General features: G+C 48.1%; 1 protein-coding gene across 7 annotated transcripts in view; it reads left to right on the top strand.

Annotated features, from left to right (window-relative positions):
• Nucleotides 1–24,537, top strand: part of TOX2 (TOX high mobility group box family member 2) — a 150,755-nt gene that overhangs the window by 35,638 nt on the left and 90,580 nt on the right. Inside the window, exon 1 of one of the 7 annotated variants that reach the window (XM_056353953.1) lies at nucleotides 16,519–16,650. The exons of the other annotated variants lie outside the window; for them this stretch is intronic. Coding sequence (XP_056209928.1) covers nucleotides 16,630–16,650 — 21 coding nt within the window. The 5' untranslated portion in view covers nucleotides 16,519–16,629. Of the gene's footprint in view, nucleotides 1–16,518; nucleotides 16,651–24,537 lie in introns of those variants that run through there. 7 annotated transcript variants of the gene reach the window in all.

Below are 24,537 nucleotides of genomic sequence, written 5' to 3'. Positions count from 1 at the left end.
AGCCCTGCCTCCCTGCATCCAGCTCATCGTCCTGCTCTTCTCCTGAGCTCTCTGGTGCAGTCTGCCCCTGCTAATTCCACTTTTTTCAAATATGTGCCTCTGATTATTAGGTTTGGTCCTTGTGCTCCCCAGGACCCATATGTCAAGGTTTAGTTACTATGGATCTTTTTATTTTTTAAAGTTTTTATTTTTCCTCTTTCTTTGTGCTCCTTTCCCAAGTGTTTTGCAAGTCTGGGCAATTATCAGGACAACTAAAGTCCCCTACTAGCAAGGGACTTTGACTACCTCAGCTTTGTGTCTTCTACATAAAAAATAAGTCTGGTGGGGCCTTTCATGTAGCCAAGGGTCTTGGAGGTGGTGAAGGAATGAAAAATGGGCAGTGTGATAGCGTTTTGCTACTACCTCAGCTGAAGGATGGAAGGAATCAAGGTAACACATTTGTTTGACAGGGAATACTTTGTGTACTTGTGTAATCTGTTGATCTGAAAATTAAATCACTTTCTTCTTCATCTGCTGTGCCATTGATCTTGGAGTCATTAGTGAAAGTACAAGCCATCACAGTGACATGTCCCCCTGCCTTGTACAACCCTCACAGAGGAGAACATGCATCAACAGACGCTTTTATTTGTGTGAGTCAAATATGGGTCGTGCTCCTCCACAGATGATGTTAACTGTAAGGAAAAAAAGGAGATGAGCTGGAATTGGGGTTTTTCCCCTTATAGTTAATTTCCCTTGGTTTTTGCAGCTGGATCAATGCAGTGGGGTCTGCTCTGCTGCCCACGAGCCAGCTTTGCTTTGTTGCTCTGGGCAGGGGCAGCTGTGCTGAGGGGGGCCGGTGGGAGCAGGGGGCTGCCTGGCCCTGTGCTCCTGCTCCCCCCGCAGTGGGGAGTGGAGGGAACGGGGGGCTCGATGTTTGCATGCATACATATACAGGTGTGTATGTGGGGGTATGGTGTTACGTATATATGGACACAAATATGTAAGTGTATAACACTGAATGTGTGTGTGAATTTGCATGCACGTGTGTATGTGTATGCATGTGTAACTTTCACAATATTTTTTTCGTTCTGGCTGGCCTCACTTACTGTGTTTTCTAATTGTAGAAACACAATACATTTGTGCTTTGGAGACACAGAGAAAAATGACAATTTGAGAAAGTCTGCTGAAAAACTTAAGCAAATGATCTATTTGAACATTTGCTCTCTAAACAGAATTCAAGGCAACCTTATATTTTTAGGAAGAAGCAATACTTTTTTCCCCTCCATCTGTCATCTACCTGTGTATTTGCTGACATCCCTGTGAACACATGTGGGGACGCCGCCCTGGTGCGTACGCCTGCAGGGATGGTGCTACCGAAACACCCTGTGGGCAGCCCTGTGCGCAGGAGTTGTGCCTGGACCCCACTGCACTTCTCTCCACGAACATCCCTCCATCGCCTCAGGGAAAGCACGAGCTGTAGGAAAGTGAGATGTAATACTGGCTGATAAGGTACCAGTTGAGAAGGACAGGGTTTTCTGAGAGAGCATCCCAGCCATGCCATGGATTGTGGCAGGAGTGGCCGTGGGTGCCGTGCCACCACCTGCTCCTGGGGCTGGCACCCTCTCCCAGCATGTCCACACTCAGCTTTCCAGAGAGGAGCTTTTGTGCTGCTAAAGCTGTTATTTAAAACCCTCTTCTGCTGGTTTATTCCAGCGGTGAGTGGTCCCTTAGAAACCCAGTTTACTCTTTGCCTGTGAGTCCTTGTGGGATGAAGGCAGTGTGAAGAAGACCTGAGCATGGCCAGGGGGTGATGCCCCATAGAGGGGATCAGGTAAAAGGAACCTGGGTATTGAAAACATTGGGCAAAATAACACAGCACATGGTATTTAGGGTTGAATCTTCCAACTGCCATTTACTTGTTTTATCACATTTAATTGCTATGCCGCAGGGATGGACGCAGTACCAAAAAGCACGGGCTCTTTCCCTGCTGTGCCTGCAATGCTGCTTCCCCTACACAATCACCCTCCTCCTGAACTCCCCGCTGGTTTTCCTCTGTCACGCAGGTTGCCAGATAACCAGGGGCAGGTGCCAAAAACTCAGCCCCACGTTCCCACAAGCACAGAGCGTTGTGCTGGGAAGCAGGGCAGGCAGCGAGTGTACCCCGTGCTGCAGGCGCCCAGCGTGCACAGGGCTCGGTGTCTCCCACCACCAGGAGGAATAAAGAGAAGGAAGATGAAAGAAACAATAATATTTTTACACTTACTGTAACTCGAATTCAGTTTCATCTTTCATTAATTATTGTTTTGTCATGTTAGGAGCCTGGGGAGGAAAATATTAATCACAGGTTTTGCTGAGTGCTGTTTCAGTAAGTAAATTAATTTCGGACGGGAAACTTGTTTGTGTGGATATTTGGCTTCTTCCCACTGTTGGCGGGCAAGCTCGCCGTGCTTCCCGGCACCCCCCGAGCCCCGGGCCACCCCCCCACCCCCGCCAGTCTTTTTGGCACATTTTGGTTGCAGTGTTCGCCTTTCCCGCAGAAAGCAGAGCTTGCAGGTCCTGTTGAGTTTTCTTTTGCTTGTTTTTGTTTTGGTTTTGTTCTTTAATAATTTCTGGCAAAAGCCACGGCAAAGTGATGCCTTTCGTGGCTGGGGTGGGAGCAGCCATGGGATGCTGCAAAGGTCTAAACTGGCCTATGCAAAACTCTTCTGGCCTGTGCCACAGCTGTGCGAGAGGAATGTCATCCCAGACCTGATGCTCCTATGCCCTCACCATCCTCTCAATCCCAAATCACTGCCCTCCCATCACCCGGCTGTATCCCACAGCCCTCCCCAGGCACAGGTCTGCACCAGGGCCACTTTATTCTGTTCACCATCATCTTCATTTGCCAGCTCTTGGTGCTGGGGAAATTCCAATGACACCTTTGCATCTATTTTTGTTTTAATAAATGGAAGCCAGTGCTTCTCTGTCAAGGAAGAGAGCCCTGAGGTAGATCTAATTAATGGCATGCAGCATGCTCCCCCTCACCAGGGACTATTCCCTCCCTGTCTTAAAAGCAAGTGAGGAGCTGTGTTGGTTGTGCATGGATCAGAGCCGTTACATCTCAGCTACTCGGAGCAAACCTCCCAGGTGCTTATTTTGGGAGAGGGCTTTGCATCCTTTCTCACTTCTGGGGTCTGTGACCCCAGACAAAAATAAACACCATCTAACTGCTCCTGCTCGGGGTTATTTCTGGCAGCATCCCCAAGTAACTGAATTTCAGAGGGCTGTGAGTGTGTGTGTATATAAAACAGTAGATCTCAGTAAGATAATCAATTATATGCAAGAGGAAACCAGAACTTTTTCCATTGGTTTTATCAGATATTGTGGTCAGTCGAGGCAATTCAAAGCAGCTCAGAACCCTATTACATTCATTCTTGCTATAATCACTCCATCTCTGTTTACCATATTCAGTTAAAGTGGCTTGTTTGCTACATCCGCTCTGCTGCCAAAATAACCTCATTTACTCTTGCAAACGGCTTCTGTTGCTGCTGCTGTAGTGTTCGTGCATTGCAAATATATTCTTGGCCGCAGCACTGAGGTTTGGATATATTGTTCTTTGAATCCTGCCGTGGAGTTGATTGGTTGGCATTCTCATTCACTTTCAAATACCATTTGAATGACAGGAGGTTTGGTTTTTTGTTGTTGGGTGGTTGTTTTTGGAAACATGGGCTTTGCTTTCACCTGTTGTGGAGCTGAACAGTCTCTGAGCTTGGGGCTGCTTCATTGGGGTGTTCGTGCTTTGTTGCCTTTTTTTTTTTTTCTCCTGGTTGCCGTTGTTTTTGCAAATTTAATTTTCTAACAGAAATTTCTGTTAAAATACTGACGTCATGGCTTAATGGAAAGTTGGACCCAAAGTTGCCAGGATTCTGCTACGGCTGCAGCAGCATACGCAGAGGAAGGGTTTGCCTGCATAGCGTGCAACCATTAATAGCCAGCAGCCACGAGCAGCCTCGGTCCTGTGGAGCTGTCTTGTTCAGCTCGTCTCCTCCTGCCCCTTGTTTTTGCTGTTGTCATGTGCACGAAGCCCTGCTGTGACAGCTTGGTTTGGTGCAGGGTGTTGGGGTGATGCTGGAAGAGCTGTCCTGTTCAGGGAAATGGGGAGAGGGGAAGGAAACCTGGCCAAAATGGCCAAACCCTGGGGTTTTGTCTTGCTTTCTCTCTCTTTGTGATGCTCAGCCCTTGCTCCTTGCCCTGGTGGATTGCACGAGCCTGGCCAGGTGTTGCCCAGCCCTGCAGCCACCAGTGCTGATGCTGGATGCGTCCAGGGAGGGAGCAGCAGTTAACGACTCTCTCCTTTGGTCCCTTGTTAAAGCAAAGTCCCTTGTTAACACAGTGGTGTTAGCAGTGTGCAGGGGTCTGTCCTGTCCTGCAGCAGAACTGGTGTTTTGGGAAACAGCTTGGCAGTGCTGTGGCCTGCGCCATCCCTTTTGAAGGACTGCATTCCTGCTGCTGATTACCTTGTTGATGATGGATAACGCCAAGACAAAGAATGATGCAATACACCCAGCTTTTCTGCTCATCTTCTGGTGTTGTTGGTGCAACCACAGTTGCCTTGTCCTGACTATAAAAACCACACTGATGCACAGCAGGTCCCTGGTCTCCAAGGTCCATGTGCTGCTCCGTTGGCCATCACTGGACCTGGGACAGGGGGAGCAGCTGGTGCTGAGCATCAGGAGGCTGGACCTCATGGTGGGATTTCATGTGTCCTTGCTGGGCACCTGGATTTGCTCCCCTCCCTCCCAGCCAGGTTTTTTTGCCCCCCTGGTTGAAGCAGTTGAGGTGCACTATCACCTTGTGGAAAGGAAGAGCTGTGTCTCCTTGAAGTACAGAAAACAGCTGTGGAAACAAAGCCCCCAAAACCACCCGAAGCAGGCATGGGTTTATAGGGCTTACAAGTTTCTCGTGCTTCTTGGCTCAGAATGTGATTTTAGTGCCCTGAAATGAACAGTCTTGAAAACACTGTGGGGTTTTTTTGGTTGTTTAGATAAGGGGAGTGAAACTTCTCATAGGTATAAATCTAAAGCCAGAGGTGAGTTTGTCCCCTTTTGTTTTCCTATAAGTATTGTCTTCTGCTTTGAGATCTATAAGTATTTTTTTAGCCTGGCATGCTGTGAAATTCTGCTTTCAGTGATCAAAGCCTTGATTTGTTTCACTATGAATCGTGCCTCTGACCCAGCCCTGAGTGCATCTGCATTACAAAACTTGTTATTTGGAGATATGAAACTGAAATGGCAGGACATAGTTTTGTTTGCAGAGGGTTTCTCCTTCCAGCAGGCGCGCGTGCTTTGCTCCTTGCAGGAGCATAGTGAAACATATTGTTGCTGTGCCAGGGATGAGCACAATTATCCATGTTTTACACGTGGGGAAACAGTCTTTAAATAAGCCCATTACAGGTGGGATTAGAGCAATTTTTCCTTGCGTGCTGGGGGCCCTGGCCAGTGCCCACTGCTGTGCTTTCCCAAGGGAGCACGGGAACTGCCCCTGTGCTGGGCAGACATATCCCTGCATCGAGCAGTTTGCCAAAATTAATGACTTCCTACGTCATCATTTGGTCTCTTCCACCTCCTCTTTTGATTAAATGGGGTCTTTTCCATTTTTCTTCTATGAAAAATCTCCATGTTTCAAATGTCCTTTCTTGCCCCAGGGCCTTGGTTTCCCATCTTTCTGCCCTTGTTTTCCCATCTCTCTCCTTGGAGAAGAGGGTGAGTGGAGCTGAATTCAGCACCTGAAGAAAGTGCGGGCTGACAGTTTGGAGAACAACATTACAGTATTTTCTCTATTATTTTCTGACCTGTTATTTTTGCACTCTATCATTTTGATATTGCTGTGCTTTCAGCAGAGGTGTGCATGGGGCGGTAGATGTGATAGTTGGGCTTATCACTTAATGTTCAGTTAATGTAAACCCTGCTAAAGTCTAGAAGGATTTCAAATCGCTCCTGCCTCCGTGGACTGTTCTGCATTTGTCGGCACAGGGTTTCTCCTGCTCTGATGTGTCCTTCTGCTTGGTTAGGTGGCTCTGAAATTCCCAAGACTTCCTCATTTGTAATTAACCTAAATAACGTTCTTTTCATCTGCAAACTTTGTTTCACTGTGCAGCCTAGTTTCCAGGTCATTAATAAAGATATTAAGCAACAGGAGACCTGGTTAAATACTTCTCTTGGTACGTTGTTAATTATTTCAGTCTTGAAAAACAAGTTGTGTGCTTAGTCTGGCCATGGCCCTCAGCAGTGTTGGGTTTGCGTGGACAGTCACCTACGTCTAAACCCCAGTTTGGTTAAACTGAAAATTGGCTGAGGATGGAAACTCTTCAGGCATTGGAGATCAGTCTTGTATTAATTTAAGCTTAAGTTACTTCCTCGCAGAACAACTCTATTTAAATGCAGTTTCAGCTGAGAGCATCCATGGCAGTGGCAGCTGGTGCAAGGAATTTACTGAGTTGGGTTGAACCTCAAGTTGAGGTAGGTTCAAAGCTTTACACCTTTCTTTGTAGAGGGCTCTGAGAAGGAACCTTGGAAAGCATCAACACACCTGAGCAGCTGGTTCTCCCGTGGCCCTCGGTCATGGAGGGTGAGCTGCAGAAGTGCCGTTCCCCTCTCAGAAGCACCGTGCTGCAGTGTGGGACTGTCATGATCTCCTACGCGTCCTCTGGGTTTGTTTTGTGGTCACCAGTCTTCCTCACCCTAGCACAAGGCTTAAGTTTTCCCAATTTGCAGGTTTGCTTCCCAAGCCTCTCTTAGGGACAGATGCGGTGTTTGCCAACCCAGAGCTCTTCTGCAGAGCAGCTGCTTTTGCTGATGATTTCATGTCTGTGACGTTTTATAGGTTCCTTTGGGACCGTTGGGCAATAACATTCATGGGTTTCCACTTCCAGCAACTAGGCACTGCTTTACCTTTGGCAGGCGTAGGAGTTGATGTCTTAACCCTCATCTACCTGCAGACTGAACAACTCGGCGCTCGCCTTCTCTGGGGGAAGGCAGACCGACCTCCTCAACAGCATTGCCGCCTGCTTCTTCAGGTGTTGTTTGACATCACCCATGGGTTGTGCATACAGGAACCTCACTCGGTGCCTGTTGCTGGGCCTGATACTGAGGTAATGCCCACTAGAAATTTTTTCTTCATTTTTCACTGGCTCAAGCCCTCCTCGGTTGTTGAGGCTGGGCATCACGCAAAGAACAGATCAGCTGCTGTGGCCCCAGCAGCACGTGGAAACATATATCCTTGGGAATTACCCAGTCCATCCCCTCTTCTGCTGTCTTATTGCTGACCATCTCTTTAGTACTTAAAAAGGAGTTAATACAGGTATCTCCTCTGTGCTTTGCAAGGCAGCAGGGCGGGGAGAAGGCTGCTGCAAACAAACCCATTCAGCCTTTTTCTGTTTCCTGTGTCTCCTGTGGTCCCAGCAAGGTCTTCTGCGAAAGCTGCTTCCTCCCGCCATGCCTCCTGCTTGCCCGGGTTGTGCTTTGTCACTTGGTTCTCAGTCCTCTGGCTTTCCTGCTCACAGGGGATGTGTTACAGCACGTGCTCTTTTCTCCAGGCTGAAGGTTCCCGCATTTAACAGCAGGGCTTGGCTCTGGTGTTGCCTTGGGCTGGAGATGCTTCATTGGTGTTTCCCTGTTGCTTTGACCCAGTAGCTCGAAGGCTGGGCTTGGAGAGGAAAAGCTAAAAATGATCTCACTGTGGCGTAAGCTGGAGTTTAAGCTGTTGATAAAATGCTTCAGTACATCTTGCCCTGATGGGGATGTTTGGGGCGGGTGGTCTGAATTCGAAGATCCTGTGCCCTGGTGCTGTGTGGGGACTGCCCTGGTCCTTCTCCCCCAACATCATTGGAGACCCTGGCTGGGAAGCCTTGGAGAAAAGCAGAGTGATGGGACTGATGCCATCCCCTTCACTGGCTGATCAGACCATGGCTCAGCGGCGGTGGGAGGCCAGAAACTCCCCAGGAGGGAGTTAGCCTAATTTCTGAATTCAGAGGAAAATAATTAAATACACTCAGGTGTCGTGGTGGGTTGTGGGCTGTCAGGTGCAGGCAGGGGTTGGTGGGCAGCATGTCCCCAGGCTGCTCTCAAACCCCAGATGGATGGTTGGAAGTGATGTAGCCAAGTGATGGTTTCTGTGCTGCCTGCAGTAAATATCTCCACACAGACCGAAACTACAGCCCTGGCCAGCAGCAATTTGCACATAAAGCGTTTGCTTGGGAGTTGTCTGCGTCAGCACTTGCAGTGTTCTTCAGATCCAACCACATTGCATGTTGTTTCTGCTATGACTTGCAAAGATTTATACATATTTTTTTACTCCTAAATATATTAATACACTGTTTTTCAAGGAATACAAACTATGAGCCTTCTGCTCTTTGGGAGATTCATTATGTTTTGTTGAAAGGAACCAAACTTGTTTTCCTTCCCAATGAGCACACAAGTGTCCCATCCCGCTTACTGACTAGAGAAAGTGATTAATTCTGTTTTTGTAGCCAACAGCAAAATGCGGTCTGGTGATACATAACTGCCCTGCAGCCTCACTGGGGCTGAATTATCTGGCACAATGGAGCCTATAATTAGCAGGTGGAGAAGGTGCTGCACGTGTAGCATTAGAGGATTGCAGAGGGACAGGCAGCAGGGCAACCAAGGGAAACAAGAGATTATGGCCAAGCAGTAAAAAATTTAAGTGTTTTCATCTCTCCAGGATGCTTAAATCTTTATAATACAAACTCAAACAAAGGAAACCTTCATTGATGTGATGGAGTTTAACCAAAGCAGAGTCAGTGGCTGTTGTACCACGTGGCACTGGTATAATTTTTGCTGCTCCCTGTGGGTTCAGAAAGAGGATTCTTTCTCTTAACAGTTGTGAAAAATTTGAAAGTGGAAAAAAATATTTGTGTCTTTTATAGAGGTGTAGCTGAAATATAAATGAAACTTATCCACTGGAGGGCCTGAAATCTTGGTGTGACTTTCAGAATTGAGATGCAGACTGTTTGGTGGAAATCACTTTCCCCCACTAAATGCTTGTGGACAAAGCATGAGAGAATAATCTTGTTAGCTAGTAAATGTGATTTTTTTAGGTGTCTGACTTAAACACTGTGAGTACCTGAGCAGAGGGTCCCAGACTCCGGAAACATGAGCTTCAAAAAGATCTCGTGAGACATAAAAGCTGAACATGAGCACCATCTCGTTAAAACCCTGGGTCTGCAGGTGTAATGTCTTGATATATTTTAACAGCGCATCCTTCCCTGCTGCAGAAGGACGATGAAACCCTTCACAAGGCTTCAAGCAGCCCAGCTGGGCTGGGGAAGCCTGTGAGGTGGTACCCATCCCTTGTGTGCCCTTGATGAGTATTGCAGCTACCACCACTGAGGTGCATCTTGGCTCAGTAGGCTGAGCAAAAGCTTTTCCCCCTCTTGCGAAGTCCATGGTGGACTCTTCAGGGCCATTCTGGTGGCAGCTCCAGTGTCACGGCCGTGCCCGTGGCTTCGCAGGAGGGATGCAGGGTGCCAGAGCACGAGAATCTCCATAGCAGCTGATGTTTCCCTTTGCTTCGTTAGTGCAGCTAATGTTAGTGCTGATTAGTGGGCTGCACCCCTACGAATGAGGATGGCCAGGCCGTGGAGGTTCCCAGCCCATGGAAAAGCTGGCAACGGGCCAGTTTGGGGCATTTCAAGAGCAGGGGAAGGGGTAGCGCAGCCATAAATCCTGTGTGATTTGAGGGTAAGAGCTGTGTGAGAAGGATGGGAGCTCAGCTTGTCAAGGGAGCTTTCACATTTTCCCTTTGTCAGCATGACTTAATGTTGAACAGGGCAAATACTTCTCCGCCAGAAGAAGCCTAGCGAGACCTTATTTGTGAATATATGAATAGCGGTTTTGTAAATAGTGCATCTGAATTTATGAATGATCTGACACCGACAGGTTGAAACAAACCCTGTAATTTTATTGTGTTAGATTTAGTAGGTCAGACATACATGCCAAATCAAAATGACCTAGAAAACCTTTCTAGGTCAAACTATTGCTTGAAAAGTTGTCTTTTTCAAAGGCAAGGCCATAAGATTTCATGCTTACTCTGACACATTTTCCTCCTAATGGTGCAACATGACTCTTTGGGACATGACAGAGAATTTGTCATCTCCTACACTGAGAGGAGAGAAAGAACGTGAAGAAGAGGGACACTAACTTCTTAATGTAACAAGGCCTTTTCTGGCCAGCTCTCTCTTGTCCTGAGATAGTCTGTTGGATACCTGCCTGGCAGGACTTTAGGCTGGAAGTTGCAACACCGACTGTATTAGCACCTTGCTGTTTCCAGCAGTGCTAAAACCTGCCAGGTTCCTGGGTCTGGCAGCAGCTAGCTCCTCCAGCCTACCTTTGGAGCCCTAACCCTTAATTAGGTGGGGAATTACTTATTAGAAGGACCTTTTTCTCCCTTAAAGATGCTTGGGGGAGGCTGGTGAGGTTTGCATGCAGTGACTGTCTTCACCAGAGAGGTGGGATGGGGCAGAGCCATGCTCTGCTAACCCGGTGTCCTGGTTTCAGCTGGGGTAGGTAATTTTCTACTCAGTAGCCGGTGCAGTGCTGTGTTCTGGATTTGGGATGAGAACAATGTCGATGACATGCTGATGTTTTAGTTGTTGCCAGGTCCTGATTACTCTAAATGATGGAGTTTTCAGTTTCCCACACTCTGCCCGCGAGCAGGGGCACATGGAGCAGGAGGGAGCAGAGCCAGGACAGCTGCCCCGGCCTGGCCAGAGGCATGTCCCGTTGCACAGAGCATCGTGCTCAGGATGGAAACGGGGGGAGCTGGCTGGGACGGGCCGGTCACTGCTCGGGGACTGGCTGGGCATCGGCCAGCGGCGGGGAGCAGCTGCACGGTGCATCACTTGGGGTTATTCCCTTGGGTTTTATGCCTCTCTCCCTCTCTCTCCTTTTTATTACATTTGTTATTATTATTATCATCATCGTATTTTACTTATTTCAGTTATTAAATTGTTCTTATCTCAACCCACAAGTTTTTCCTTTTTCCCCAGTTCTCCTCCCCATCCCACCAGGGGAGCGGGGCAGAGCACGCGGCTGCCTGGTACGTAGTTGCTGGCTGGGGTTAAACTACAAGACCTGGGCACCGTGGCCTGCGAGTTACGAGGGTGGGTGAAGTTGGAAGGACCCAGGACCTTGATGTTGTTGTCCTGCAGCTTATGCCTGCTCTGTTAACACTGCTGCAGTCTGAGCAGATGCAGTTTTTCTGCTGTTAGAAGGAAGCCTGAACCTCTAATAAAAGCTTGGCTGTTCGCGTGGGTTACTACTTATATCAGAGTGCAAACGTAACCGCAGCTCCAACACGAAGTGAAAAGGGCTCCCCTACACCCTCATATAGTTTTGGATGGACTGAAACTTTTTATGTCCTGTGGTACTTGTGGCAGTGCTGGGTGGCGTGGCTGGGTGAGGACCAAGGCTTGGTGTGGGCCAGGAGACCAGCTGTCATGCAGAACATGCACGGATGCCGGGCTGAGGCAGCGGTACCCGAGCAGGACTCCCGGTTCCTGACTGTAGCTGAAGCCAAGCATCACTCCCCGTGCTGCTGGCACCTGATGCCTGCTGGCCTTGCTCCCCAGGAAGGGTGGCCATGCCCCATCCCCCACTGGGTGCCCTCCCCGCCGCCTGCCCAAGCCAGGCACAGCTAACCCCACGAGCAGGGCTCGGCGGGCAGGTACGGGCGTGGGGAGCATCCTGGCTGCCGCCCCTGTGTCCGGCGATGCTGCCCCGCTGGTGTTCCCGCCGCAGTGGCACATCCCAGACTCCACAGGTTGCAAATCGTTTGTTCAGCCAAGCCGTGACCTACTTGAAAGTAGCTTTTGCCATCCCAGGGAAGTGGGTAAGCGGAGGCTGCAGTGCCTTCCGAACAATTACAGCTCACAGCAGTCCAAATGAAAATGTTTGTTGAAAACAACATGTGCATAATTAAGGCTTAATGAGCCCTTGTCTGTTTGGAATCTGCAATTAGATTTATAATAGAAAATACTAGCAAATGCCAAATAGCTTTAAAAGAAGCTGAGATAAAAGATAATTTTGCTGCAAATCTATAGTAATACTGTAATTTAATGAGCTGGAAGTGGTGCAGAGAAAGACTGTTAAAGCTTTGGACAAGTTTGTATTGTGCGTGTTTATCTTATCTGCCCATTCCCCTATCTATAAAGCTGTCAGTCTTGCTTTTAACTGCTTGGAAAAAGGCAGGACTTTGCTAAAATCAGGAAGACTCCCTTTGTTTATTTTTATTTAAGTCATTAATTAGTTGGGCAAAGCTGCTTTTTCTCTTTCTCATCAACATGCTTTAAACTTCTTGTTAAGGTTAATAATAGTAATAATAATATCTCTATTCAATTATTTACAGTGAAGCAGGGGCATAATAATAATCAGAGGTACTTCTTTCTGATTAGTTTCATTAATTTTAATGAGTTTTCAACTGTCTTTTTAAGATGTTGAGAATTCTCAATGCTAAGGTGTGTATTTTAACAAGTAAACCTGAGGCCAGCTGGGCTGCGGTAAGCATGGACTGCCTTCTCGCCCTAATGAAAAAAAGTTATCTGGCAGTAAAATTTCCTGGAAAGATTAATAAAAAGAACAGAGAGTGGTCTCAGGGGGAGGCGGAGAAGAAAGAAAAAGAAAAAAAAAAAAAGCTGAAATTAGAAGTGCTTTGGAGGGATGGTTTGTTGGTTGTTTTTAATAACCAGAAGTTGAGGTTGGGAGCAAAGTGGTGCAGGCTTTGGGTGCGCTGCGGGACCTGGCAGGGAATAGAGGCCAGCGCAGCGGCAGGGCTGTTACATGCACCACCCCCTGGAAATGCCGCCCGACAGCTTTGCTTGACGAACCTAACTCATCACTTCAGGCCGTACAAGGATGTGGTGTGCTGCCTGCAGAGGTACCTTTCCGATGCGAGTTTTGCAGCCCGTGTGAAATGTCACTGAACTTCAGCTTCTGTACAACCATGGCTTTGCGTGTCTTGAGTCTCCGGCATGGGAAGCTGCAGCACCGGTGCTGTGTTCGTGGCTCTGTAGGTGCCACATCTGCAGAGCTCGGCGTTGTCTCCCTGCGACCTTTCAGCCAACACCTTTTGGCTCCAGCCTCTCGCTTCGCAGGGGTGATGAGTGCCCGTGCCCCAAGCACGTCTGCACCCTCCCGCTCCCGACACGCTGCCATGCCCCTTTGCGGGGCTTTGCTGTTCTCCCAGGCGCGGGACCACGTGGCCGGGGCAGCCCTTGGAGCTGGGTCATTTAATCCGACCACGCAGCGCACTGCTGGGGCCACCACTGCGGGCAGAGCTGCCCCTTCCAGCCCTGCAGCTGCCCGGCGCTGCTTGCGGGGTGTATATCAACTACTCCTTGCACCAAGCTTCCCGTTACATTGCTTTTTCTGCAGAGACTGGGATTTTAAGGCTCTTGGGGTATTTTCCCCAGATGGTTTGCTCAGCTTGCAGCCTCAGAGGCAGTGCCTGCCTGCGTGGCCCCCGTTTGCTTGGCCCCACAATGATGCCTCAATGGCAAATCCTCCAGTGGTAAAAATCCTGTGGTGCTCCTTTGCTTCTGCTGCTGGAGGGGCTGGGGTGATGGATGGGGGCTTGGGTGGCAGTGGGTCCTCTGGATGCAGTGCAGGCTACTGGAATGGCCTAGGGGGCTCATTGCTCTTTGTTTAAGGGAATAATTACAATTTTTGTTAAAAGGCAGCAGCAGCGTAGTCAAAAGGAGGCCCACGTGCTGGGGACGATGCTCTTTCTGCCAGAGCAGGGATGGGAAATCTGGCCGCCTTCAAGGCTACGAAAGGGTTTCGTCTGAAGGAGGTTTGCATAAACCCCCTTGGCTCCCTGAGGGTCTTGCCGTGGGGGGTTGGGTTCCCCTTGCACATCCGCCCTGCAGCACGGTGACCAAGTGTGCCGGGATGAGCTCACCGTTGCCCTGTGCGCATCAAGACACACGCTGAGGTTGTGAGCAGTCCTGACAGTTCGGTTGTGTGGGTTTAGAAAGGATAGCAGGGTTGTTGACAGCAAGGTTGCTGGTGGGATAAAAGCTGGTTCTCTGGTGGGGGAAGCTGTGCGCTGCATTATTCTTTATTATTTGTTTACGTTGGACATTCCTGATTCTCACTAGGATTAGGATCTAGTTGGGTGGTATAAAAACACTTACAGAAAATACACGTGGAGTCTATGGTTTAAATAAGATGGGGCAAATAAAAGGAAAAAGATGCCAAGTGCTGTACAGCTGTAAGAAAAATGGGCAGTGAAGATGCTTCCAGACTTCCAGGGTGTAATTTTAGAAATTACCTTCCTGTTGTTCCTGGGTTTTGGTTGGTTTGTTTTTTGCATGGTTTTTTTTTTTGTTTGGTTTTGTTTTGGTGTTTTGTTTTGTTTTATTTAAAGATGATGTCACTTTTCATCAGTGTTTTTTGAGTCATGAATATGTCCAAATGTCTAAGGTAAAATTGTTAAATGGGTGGTACTTTGTCATCCTGTGTTTTTTTGCAAGTCATGCTATGTACCGCTGCGGAGTTATTTGCATACACAGTTCAGTGCAGAACCACAGAAGGCAGGTTTTCACCCGTGGCAAATATTTGTGTGTTGGAAAACTGTTCACTAAATGACTAGAGTGGAAGCTCTCTGATTTTTATTTCCCTCCCCCCCCCGCCCCCCCCCCCCCAACTGTTTTTGCATAATGCTCCTCATTCTCACCAAAATTGCCTTGAAAATCAGTTGTTCTTCTCCCTTACGCTTTGCAACAGAGTAAAAAACAATGTGATCTTGAATTCGGGGGGGGGGGGGGGGGGGGCAGAGCTGTACCCTTGCTTTCACTAGTGGGGCAAACGTTCAGATGATGAAAACCTTCAGTGAAGTAGCCAGCTGGGCTTGCAGGTGGCCAGTGTGTGCGCTCTGGCCTGTGCTTCAGAGTGGCTTTGCTGAAGGAACAGTGGCTGTAGGGAGAATTAAAGTTACTATTTTTTTTTTTTTTCTTGAATGGCAGCTGAGTAGCACCTGTCACTTTGTGAATTATTGGAGTGAGTTAGCAGATATTTGGGAGCCAGGTTGTTAACCTGTACAGCTGTCAACAAGGCAGCGGGATCGGAAGCATAATACATGGTCTTAAAAAGTTATTAGCTTTAAGAATCTCTGCATTGCTCCTCTGACAGGTCTCTTCCTCTCTGCGATGTGCGCTTGTGTGCTTATTTATTTATTTACTTTTCAGTTGAGAAAAGATAGAGATTTCCAAAATTATGCCTGCGCTGTGCGTGTACGTCAAACTCAGCGTAACCACAGCGACTGCTCGCGCGGGGCTGCTGTGGCAACAGCTGCTTCCCCTGCTCACTCCCACCGCGCTTCTTGCCCGTCAATTGCTTTTATTCAATCCAGGCGTTCGCCTTCAGCCCTGGGCTTGGGCGTGCGTCCAAACATCTCTGCCCACGCAGGGTCCCTGCTCGCTCCCTGGGCCAGGGGGCTAAAATTCTAGGGTAGGACAACTTGCTTGTGGAAGGTTTCTTTCCTTCCTGCTGCTCCTGTGCGTCCTCAGCTGTTTGGTGCCAGTGGCCGCCATGTAGCCCCTCTTCGGTGGTACCTCTGGTTGCAGCGAGGGCTGTTGTTCTGGTGTTGTAATCAGCATCTCCATGAAAGATCTCCAGAGCAGCGCCACGCTGGTAACTGCTTCCAAAGCAGACAGGTATAAGTTCTATTTTTATCTCAGCCCTGAGGTTTTATCTTGCAAAAGACAATGTTTCTAGGTGCCTTTGACTCTGGCACAGTTCTTGCACAGAGCGTCCACGGCTTCTTTTAGATCTTTATACATTTGCTGCCTCTCTCAGTTTCCTGTGAATTACAATCGTTACGGCGAAGCAGGCAGCACAGTTAAGTCACATCATCACTTACTGTATTTGTTTCAGACTCTTTGCATACCAGCCCGGTGCCAGGAAACGTGCTGCAGTCGTTTCCCTCCTTCCCTCCCCAGCAATGCACAGGGTGCCAGGCACTTACAGCGCGAGCTGCTGCCTTCAGCCCTCCCGGTTATTCAGCTGCTGATGGGAGAAGGACCACCTTAGCAGGGGCCTGGTCTCTATTTTATTTTATTTTTTTTATTTATTTATTTATTTTCAGATACGCTTACGCAGGTGCTCAAGGAGTTTGATAAACAACGCAGGATGTGCTTGTTGTTTGGTTTCAGAAAGGAAATGTTGTACATGCCCGAGCCTTGCAGCTACATCTGTGTGATTGTATCTCACAAAATAAACAGCATTGAGCATGGTCAGCGAGGGGCTAGAGACGTCCTGGGTGAAAGCAGGGTTGTGCTGGGAGGGATTTCTTTATCTATGCCCCAGCTCTAAGAGAAATTGGGAAGGGTTTGGGCTGGCCAGAGCTGCAGCTCTGGTGAGCTCTGTGCCGTGGGAGAGGAGGAGGAGGAAGAGGATGGAGATCTCCCGTGCACCCAGAGCACTGGGGCTGCTTGAAGCACCGCGCCACACCTCTCCCTGCCAGTGTTACACCAAGGGCTCGGCAGACTGAAAGCTAAAACCCAACCGTAATCATTTGAACACGGTCAGTGTGCTAGATCAAGATCTGCCCTCAGGGGCAAAACCTGATAAGCTGAAATAACCCAGCCCCTTCTCCATGCACAGCAGGGGTGTGAGCGTGAGTAACTTTGGCCTTTAAATTAATAGTGCATTTAAATTAATAGAGAGTTTCTCTTCTCCCTTGCTTCAGCTAGGAGGAGAGGAGGCTGGATGGGAGGATTAGCTGGTCTGTGCTGGTTTTGCCTCTTTACGGAGCCACACGTGAAAGGGTTAAGCAGAATTTTGATCTCGGCAATATTTTCATGCTTATACATTCTGTTTCTCATTTCCATGACAAAGATGGTAGGAAGAGCAGAATAAGGTACAGAATCTGCAGAGCAATTTTAAGACTGTAATGAGAACAGAAAATAGTAGGGGTAGAAGAATTGTAATTAGAATATGAAATGGGAAAAAAAATTAATCTATTTCCATGTCAGTCTTAAGACTAAATTCTGCTGCTCCCTGTAGCTTTTCGTGGATGGATTATTTTTTTTGTGTGTGTGTGTATGTGAAGAGCTTGAACTCCTTTGCAGGCTCTGAAAGGTCCAGGTAAATGAGTTTAAGTCCTCATTCCTCCCCAATAATGTAATAACAATAATTTTGTGTGCAGCGTTCACAGAAAACCAGCCAGTTTCTTAGATAAATGAATGCTGTCACTTGAATAGTGGCGGCATTCAAGATCTCTCGAGCCTCGAGTACAGGCGAATAAAAGGGGATGCTGGAGATGCTCTTGGGGAGGAGGTCCATGTGGCTGCAGGGGTAAGCGCTGCATGATCACGTACCATAGAAGCACTCAGACACCAAATACTGCTGGGCGGGTGGGACGTCTGCGTGTCCCAAGTCCCTGAGCAAAGCTGTGCCAGCCAGATGAGGTGGTGCAGCACCTGGTCCAGCTAAGCTCTGAGTATCTCCAGGGATGGAGACCACCCAAATGGTGGAAAATGTTTTTCCTAATATCTAATGAGATTACATCTACTCGCAGAACTTCCAACAGCCCACAGGTCAGGGCCATCTTGAGCTCAGCGGTTTGTATTTACTACTCCCCTCTAATTTTATCCAGTTGCTATTCTGGATCCTCCTAGGCCACAGCATCCTGCAGCAAGAGGATTGCTGCGTAAAAAACTTCTCTGTAAGGTGTTTAATTCCACTAGATCATGATTTCAGTGGCTGCCTCCTTGGTTTTAAGCTATGAGAATGAGAGAAGAGCCATTCCCTGTTCTAATCACATGAGTTCATGTGCATCTCCGTTTGTCCCTGTGTGTCTATCAGCTCTTTTCCTCGGCCGCATGTACTGTTCCACACCTGGAGCCTCCCAGAAATTCCCCTCTTGCCTTCTCCTGACTGTACAGATGATAAAATAATGTTTGATCTATAGCTCTTTGTTCTTTTCCTAATTGCTTCTAAAACCTGAACGGCATTTTTGGCATTTGCTGAGGGCTGAGCAGAATTTGGAAGTGAACTCTCCAGAACGAACGCACGGGTTCGGTTCTGGACACTAACAGCTATTTTAAGGCCCATTGTCATGTCTGTATTGTTAGGATTGCTTTTCTCCAGTGCATTACTTTACATTTATTGACATTAAATTTAATCTTCCATTTCCTCACTGCCACTTAGTACTGCGAGAGTCTTAATGCAAAGCCATTCAAAGTAGCTTTTAGTTTTGGCTAGCCTGAATAATTTTTGTCTCATTAATAAACTTCAATCATTCTAGATCACTTATATTATGAACTAGATAGATTTTATTGCAGATGGACTGTGGACCATGATTCTCCTCTTGCTAAAACCTAATGAGTATCTTTTCCCTGGATGTGAGCAAGAGGACCTTCCCTTTTGCCTCATGACAAGATGGGTTTGGGTTTTAGAGGTTTGTTTTTTTTTGGGGGTGGGGTGGGGGAGGAACCTTATGAGAAGTCCAGGTGGGGAGATCATTTCACCTTTTCTAGGTACTTGTTGACCCTTCAGCAAACACTCAAGGGCTGCGGGACATGACGCCCTGGTGTCGGGTCTGTGCTGCAGCTCCAGGTGGTTTCACTGAGCAGGTCAGACCTGCTGCACCTTCCCCTCGCTGCTCCTGTTCGCTGTGGAGCAGAGGCAGCAGGCTGTGCACCCCATTTGTCACCTTGTGAGGCTTTAGAGCAGATGGCTGAATGCCTCTTGGCCATGGGGGCTCCTTGGGATTTTGTTGGGTTTGTTTTGTTTTGTTTTTTTTCCTACTGGCCATCCCAGTGTGAGGGCTGCTTGGATGGGCTGTTCCAAGGGAGATGCTCCAGTTTGGGAACACTGAATACTCCCATCAGTGTCTAAGCCGGTACAGATCATTCCTGCCTTTCCCACCTGATTTTAGGTTCTTGACAGTCTGTAGCAGCCCTTGGCACCACCAACTCTGCAGTAGTTTTCCTGCTTCTGGTATGTTTGAGAAATAACTGATATTAGGCTTTTATCCTTTTTGTAAATTGTTCTTACAACAAAGCCACCAACCAAACTACATTTGCTATAAGGTTTTAAGCTTTAAGACTTCTTCTGTATCAATCTGATTTTACGCTGGGATAATACACGAGCGTGCATAAAGCCCAGCCCCCATGAAGCCCAGGTGACTCTGGCAGATGCTCAGCTGTGCAGCCGGTCGCAGGATGTGCTGCCACTGACACCTGCTGTGGTGGCCTCTCCCTCACAAGGCCATTTGTCCTGGAGCAAATTGCAGCTTGTGGCCAGCCCCTGGGAGTGCCTTGCAGGAGGATCCAGAGCCGGGGGGTGTCATAAATCTATAGCTGAACCCTTGACCTTCTTTGACAGGATCAACTGAAGGGCTATCCAAGCATTTCAGTGGACAAATAAATAATACTAAGTAGATCACTTTGGGCCAGAGGTTGTGTAAAGACCTTAATGGGGAAACCGCAGTTAAAGAGATTAAGCTAACCTCAGCGATGTATTCCCCGAAGAAGCGATGCTAAATTACTCCTATAGGAAATCACAGCGGCAGCTCTGCAGGCAGCAGCGCTGACAGAGGCAGGGATGAAGTGAGTATTTCACATCCCAGGGATGTGGCAGAGATGTGTGCTGGCAAAGGCAATCCATGCCAGCATCAGGGGCCGTAGGTTTGGTGACGATGCCCAGTGTGCCCATAGTGCTGAGCCTGGTGTGCCGGGCTGCCTCACACCATGCAGGAGCAGTATCATGGGGAGGGAGGGCTGGAAGTACCGTGGCCAAAATGCAGCTACAGCAGAATGTGGTTGTGCCACTCAAATAATGCTTCCTTAATAAAAAATATTTGTGGAAAAAACTACTTCTGTAAGGCTTTCTTAAGAAGAGTTATATTTCCACATGGTGGGTAGGGTGCCATCAGAGGCAGATAATAAACCCCAGCAACACGTGGACTGCAATAATTTTTATTTATTCTTTTTTAATGGGGAGTACTAAATATGGCATAGACTGTGTGTGTGCAAGTTTTCTTGTCTCCTAACTTTCATTCACTGAAAACTTTAAGGCACAGCATTACTGTGGGTCGCTCTATGTCTTGATGCTGGTGGTGGCTGAGGTGTAGCTTGTTGGACCCTCAAACTAGCTACACCCCAAGCACCTTCAGTGAAAGGTGATATCCCCAGTGCAACCAGTTTGGGAATGGTGTCCTCAGAAGGGTCCTGCTGCCCATCTCCTGTGTCCTGGCACAAGGAGGCAAAATGGAGAGGCAAGTGCCTAAAGCTCTGAGCAGTAGGAATCACTGGAAGCACCTGGTTTGTTCTTCACTGGGCATTTTGTAGTTCCTTGATGATGATGGCTTTTGATTACCTCTGGATTTGCATTAACAGGCTCCAGGTCCTCAGTGGACTTGCAGTTAAGGTGCTCTGGTATAGTACCACAAGCAATGAGTGTTAAAATTTAAGTAAGACTCCTAAAAAAACCAACAAAAACACAAACCCCAAACCCACCACACTTAAAGTAAAATTAAACAAGAAGTTTGGAAGATTTTTGAGATCTTGCAGGTGTCATTGAAGCCATCGCTGGTATGAGTGCTGCTGACATATTTCTTACAGAGTTGAGGTTTACATCTTAGCTCATGACTCTCAGGAAATAAAAGAATGTGATGAGATTTGTAATAAAATTGTACAAGCTGGTAGCGCCATCCCTGAGAAAGTAGCACCTTCTCTGAATCTTGGCAGGAGGTTGTGTTTCTTTCCACTGGGTCCTTCCCAGTTAACAAACATTTATTCTCCATGTTTGCACAGAGCTGGAGATCACACAGCCGCTTTGCTCTGGGGTCTGTCCCAGCCTGCAGCATGAATTTATTTTTCTTATTCATTTTCATCTTACTAACATGGGACCTATATGACCTCTGGGCACATTTACAGGTTTGAAAATAATGTCTGATCCCAAAAATAAGAAACCAAAGTAAGTCTAGAAAAGCAATAAAAATAAATAAAAAGCACTTTGTAGAACATCATCTGAATCCAGCCTGCGCTCAGCTCCCTGTATGGGCTGGTATGTGCAGCCTCCACAGCTGCTGTGCCAGCTCCAGCTCCCCTGGAAAGGCCATAGTAAAAGAATTGTATTTTTAAAGCAAAGCACTTTTTACGCAAGGCTAGACTTCAAAAGGTGTTTTCTCATAGAGTAGAACTGTCCTTATATCTCTTGCTTGGACCCAAAAGACATGGTAGCATATCCCATGGAGAGGCGCCCGTCGTGGAGGCACAGCTCTGCGTCCGTCACCCAGATGTCCCCGGTCTGAACAGTGGGGACAGCACCCGTGTGCTGATCCATCGGTGCCAGCGAAGGCACCTCCTGTGGCACGAGAGCGGGTCACACCTGTGCTCTCCTTCCTTCGGGCTGGAGTTCATGTCACCTGCAGATGGAGGCAGTTTGCTGGCGTTCATGTGACAGCATGCCTTTACCGCATGGGAGGAAACTGGGCAGTTTGCTCTGAAGGTTTTGTTTGGGTTTTGTGGTTTTTTAATTAATCTGGTGAGTAGAGTTGTTACTGTCCCGCGCATGTTACAGCAGACAAGTCTGAGTTGGGATTTGGCAAAGTGAGGCTTTCTGGGTTCTTTTTGAAGTAGAGATCCTGCATTCTAGTTACGCTTGTGGGCAGCCGTCACTGATGTACGTCACTGCAAGTTAGATAAAAGTGGGTCCAAGTCTCAGATGAAGGAAGAGCAATTAATCACATCTTCCTACCTCTCCTGATTTACCAACTTGGCTGCGCAGGGGTTTCATTTCCCAGGTTTTCCAGTGAACATCACGTCGTGGATGCAAAGCACTACAGGCTGAGAGTGGTCTCTGCTCACCTGAGCTTTGTACTCATTTCATGCAGGACAGGCTGAGAATTAGCCACAGCCACTGATTTGTTTAATAGGCTGCTCCTATTAGCCAAAAATAACAAAAATTAAATCATTACAAAAGAGCAAAAGGATGATTAAGAGAACTGCATCCTTTTGAATTAGGCCTTGAAAATGATACCTGCCACTCTGCCTGCACACATCATTCAGTACCGGTTTGATCAATTTGGGGGGCACAGAGGGTGATGAATGGGTGCACCCAGGTCTGGAAGTGCCTGGGAGGCTTGATGGGCAAAAGCAAAAGGGAGGAAGCGTTTGTAGCCAAAGGGAAATACTAAAATGTTTGTTTCTGCCGTGAATCTACCTGGAACGATGGGGCTGATTGTTTTGAAGTGTATTCTGTAGCGAAACAGTAATGAGAAGAGGGAGAGCACATTACTTATCTGCTCTACCTGGCTGGTGTATAAGTGGCAAATGTCTAATTGAAAAAATATCCTGATGGGAGAATTTCTAATAAATTTGTTTGCACCTTCATAGCCTGGAGGAGAGGGGAAAAAAATCCAATCAGCAGTGGGGAAGTTCCAAAGTTTCCATTGCATTTTGAGTCTTGATTTTCAGGCTCGCTGCTCAGCCTGGCAATCAGAAGCACAGTAATTTTGAAGGCAGGATTCATTACAGTTATTATGAAGGATCGAGGGCAGAAGGAAGTGTGGAGCGGAGGTAGGGGAATAGTAGAAAGCCATAAAAAAAAATACATTCTGACGAACAGAATGATACAGAGAAAGCAGAGTGTCCTGCCCTGGACCTCCCTAGTGAAAGATACTTTTTGTTTTCCAAATGTACATTTCCAGGTGACTTGTTTTCTGGAGAAGAGCTGTTTCAAACCCGTCATAGTCTAGATCTGCAAAATACAGGGATGGAGGAGGTCAAAAGTGAGGTGTGTGTTGCAAGGAAGGGAGATGGATGGATGTGCATCATCTGTGTACTTAAATCTCTCAGAGGGGCAAAGCTTTTACTTAGGAAAGAGATGCTCTTTTCCTGACGTGGAAGTAAATGTTTCTGCAGCACAGATTCTTGACTGGTTCCAGGGATGGACAGAACCATCCCCCCACTGGAATATTTTGTTTGTCTTCAGGGCTCCTTGCTGGAAAGCTCTCGTGCAGCTCCCCTGAAGCATCTCAGTGTGCAGCCGCCAGATGCAAGAGCTTTAAGCGTCCCCGTAGTGCCGCACAGCATGTCTGTGCCGCTGCCCTGGCACAAGGCTCTGGCACTGCAGGTCGGACTGTCAGAAAGGGTCCCACGTCCATGCGGCACCCAGCCTCGGCGTGTCTGCTCAGGCTGCAGGATCCACCTGATGTTTTTTTGGTGGAATGGTCCCCAAAAGAGCTTGGGAGTGGGACCTGGGGACCATCATTTTTCCTGTTCCAAAAAGATGGGCTCCCCAAACCCACGCTACCCACGCTACCGCCCATGTCAAGCCAGAGACCGACTTCTGCCGCAGAGCTTGGGTCCCACTGCCGCAGGGCTGAGCATCTCCCCCAAACTGTGCCGCCTCTCCTGCAAATTCAGCCTTTTCTGCTGAGAACTGGGGGTGGGCAGAGGGTGCTTGGGCTGTAGAGCTGACCGAGTCTCCATGCCTGGAAGCACGGCAGCTCCAGCTGGAAGCGTGTTAGCAGGAGCTGGCTCTGCCGGCGATCGTTTTACAGGTGGAGGGAAATTCAGTTTAAAGCAAAGAGCGCCTGGCTGGCTTCTGGGAGAGCTGCTTGTCCCAGCGAGCTCCTCGGGCTGCTGGTGCTCCCTGCATCCCGCCAGCTCCTGCCTCACTGATGGCTTTAACGAACTCCTGCATTTGCGCAGGGATCTCCTCCCACCCTGCTGCGGCTGCTATTGCTATTAGTTAATAAGTGTCACAATACCTGCTCTAATTTTACTGCTTTTAATTGGTTTGCTCTTCTACCCCAGAGGATAGTTTGGCAATTAGAGGGTGTCTGACACGGAGCAGAGCTGTTACCCCCCCTTGGCTTTACTAACTCTGCTGACTTTTTAATAGCTAATCCTGTATCACTTTGAGAAATGGAAGTGTAATTAATAGTCTACACTGAAAATCTTCACCTGGTTTTCTTTAGATTTCTCTTTTATTTTTCTTAATACAACCCCTTTCTGTTAAGACCTAACTGGTATCAGCTTCGTATCAGAAAACGAGAGGACGTGCACGGGGTGAACAACCTCCAATTCATCATCCGGCTTGTAAGGGCAAGAGGGTTGCCTCTTCGCCTTGTTAAGTACATGGTGTCATTCACAGCTGGTACCTTCATCCTTGCCTCAGGAGTGTTTTATGGCATAGCCCATTTTATTGCCGTAATTAATTTGTGAACTTAGCCTTGAGAACTGCCCCAGCCATACTTAGAGCCAGTGACTATCCTGGAGGGCTTTTTTCCTTCGTTTGGAATTGGAGCAAGTGAAAAGCTCCCGTTGTAGCTAATTAATGAGAAGAGTTTTGCAGTACCCCATGGGGATTTTGTAGCCTAATAAGTGGATTAGCAGCATGGAACCGGGTGAAGGGGGCAGGCGTGTTTGCAGGAGCCGTGGGGGCGCAGGGAAGGCGCTGCGCTCAGGCTGCCTGCCCCTCGCCCAGCCGTGGGGCAGAGCCCTGGCAGAGCCGGCAGGGGACCGGGAGATGGGGCAGATGTGCCTTC

This window comes from Falco biarmicus, chromosome 10 (assembly GCF_023638135.1).
Source record: "Falco biarmicus isolate bFalBia1 chromosome 10, bFalBia1.pri, whole genome shotgun sequence".
Classification (NCBI taxonomy): Eukaryota; Metazoa; Chordata; class Aves; order Falconiformes; family Falconidae; genus Falco; species Falco biarmicus.
Note: the sequence above shows the minus strand (reverse complement) of the source record. Positions and strands in the feature narration are given on the sequence as shown.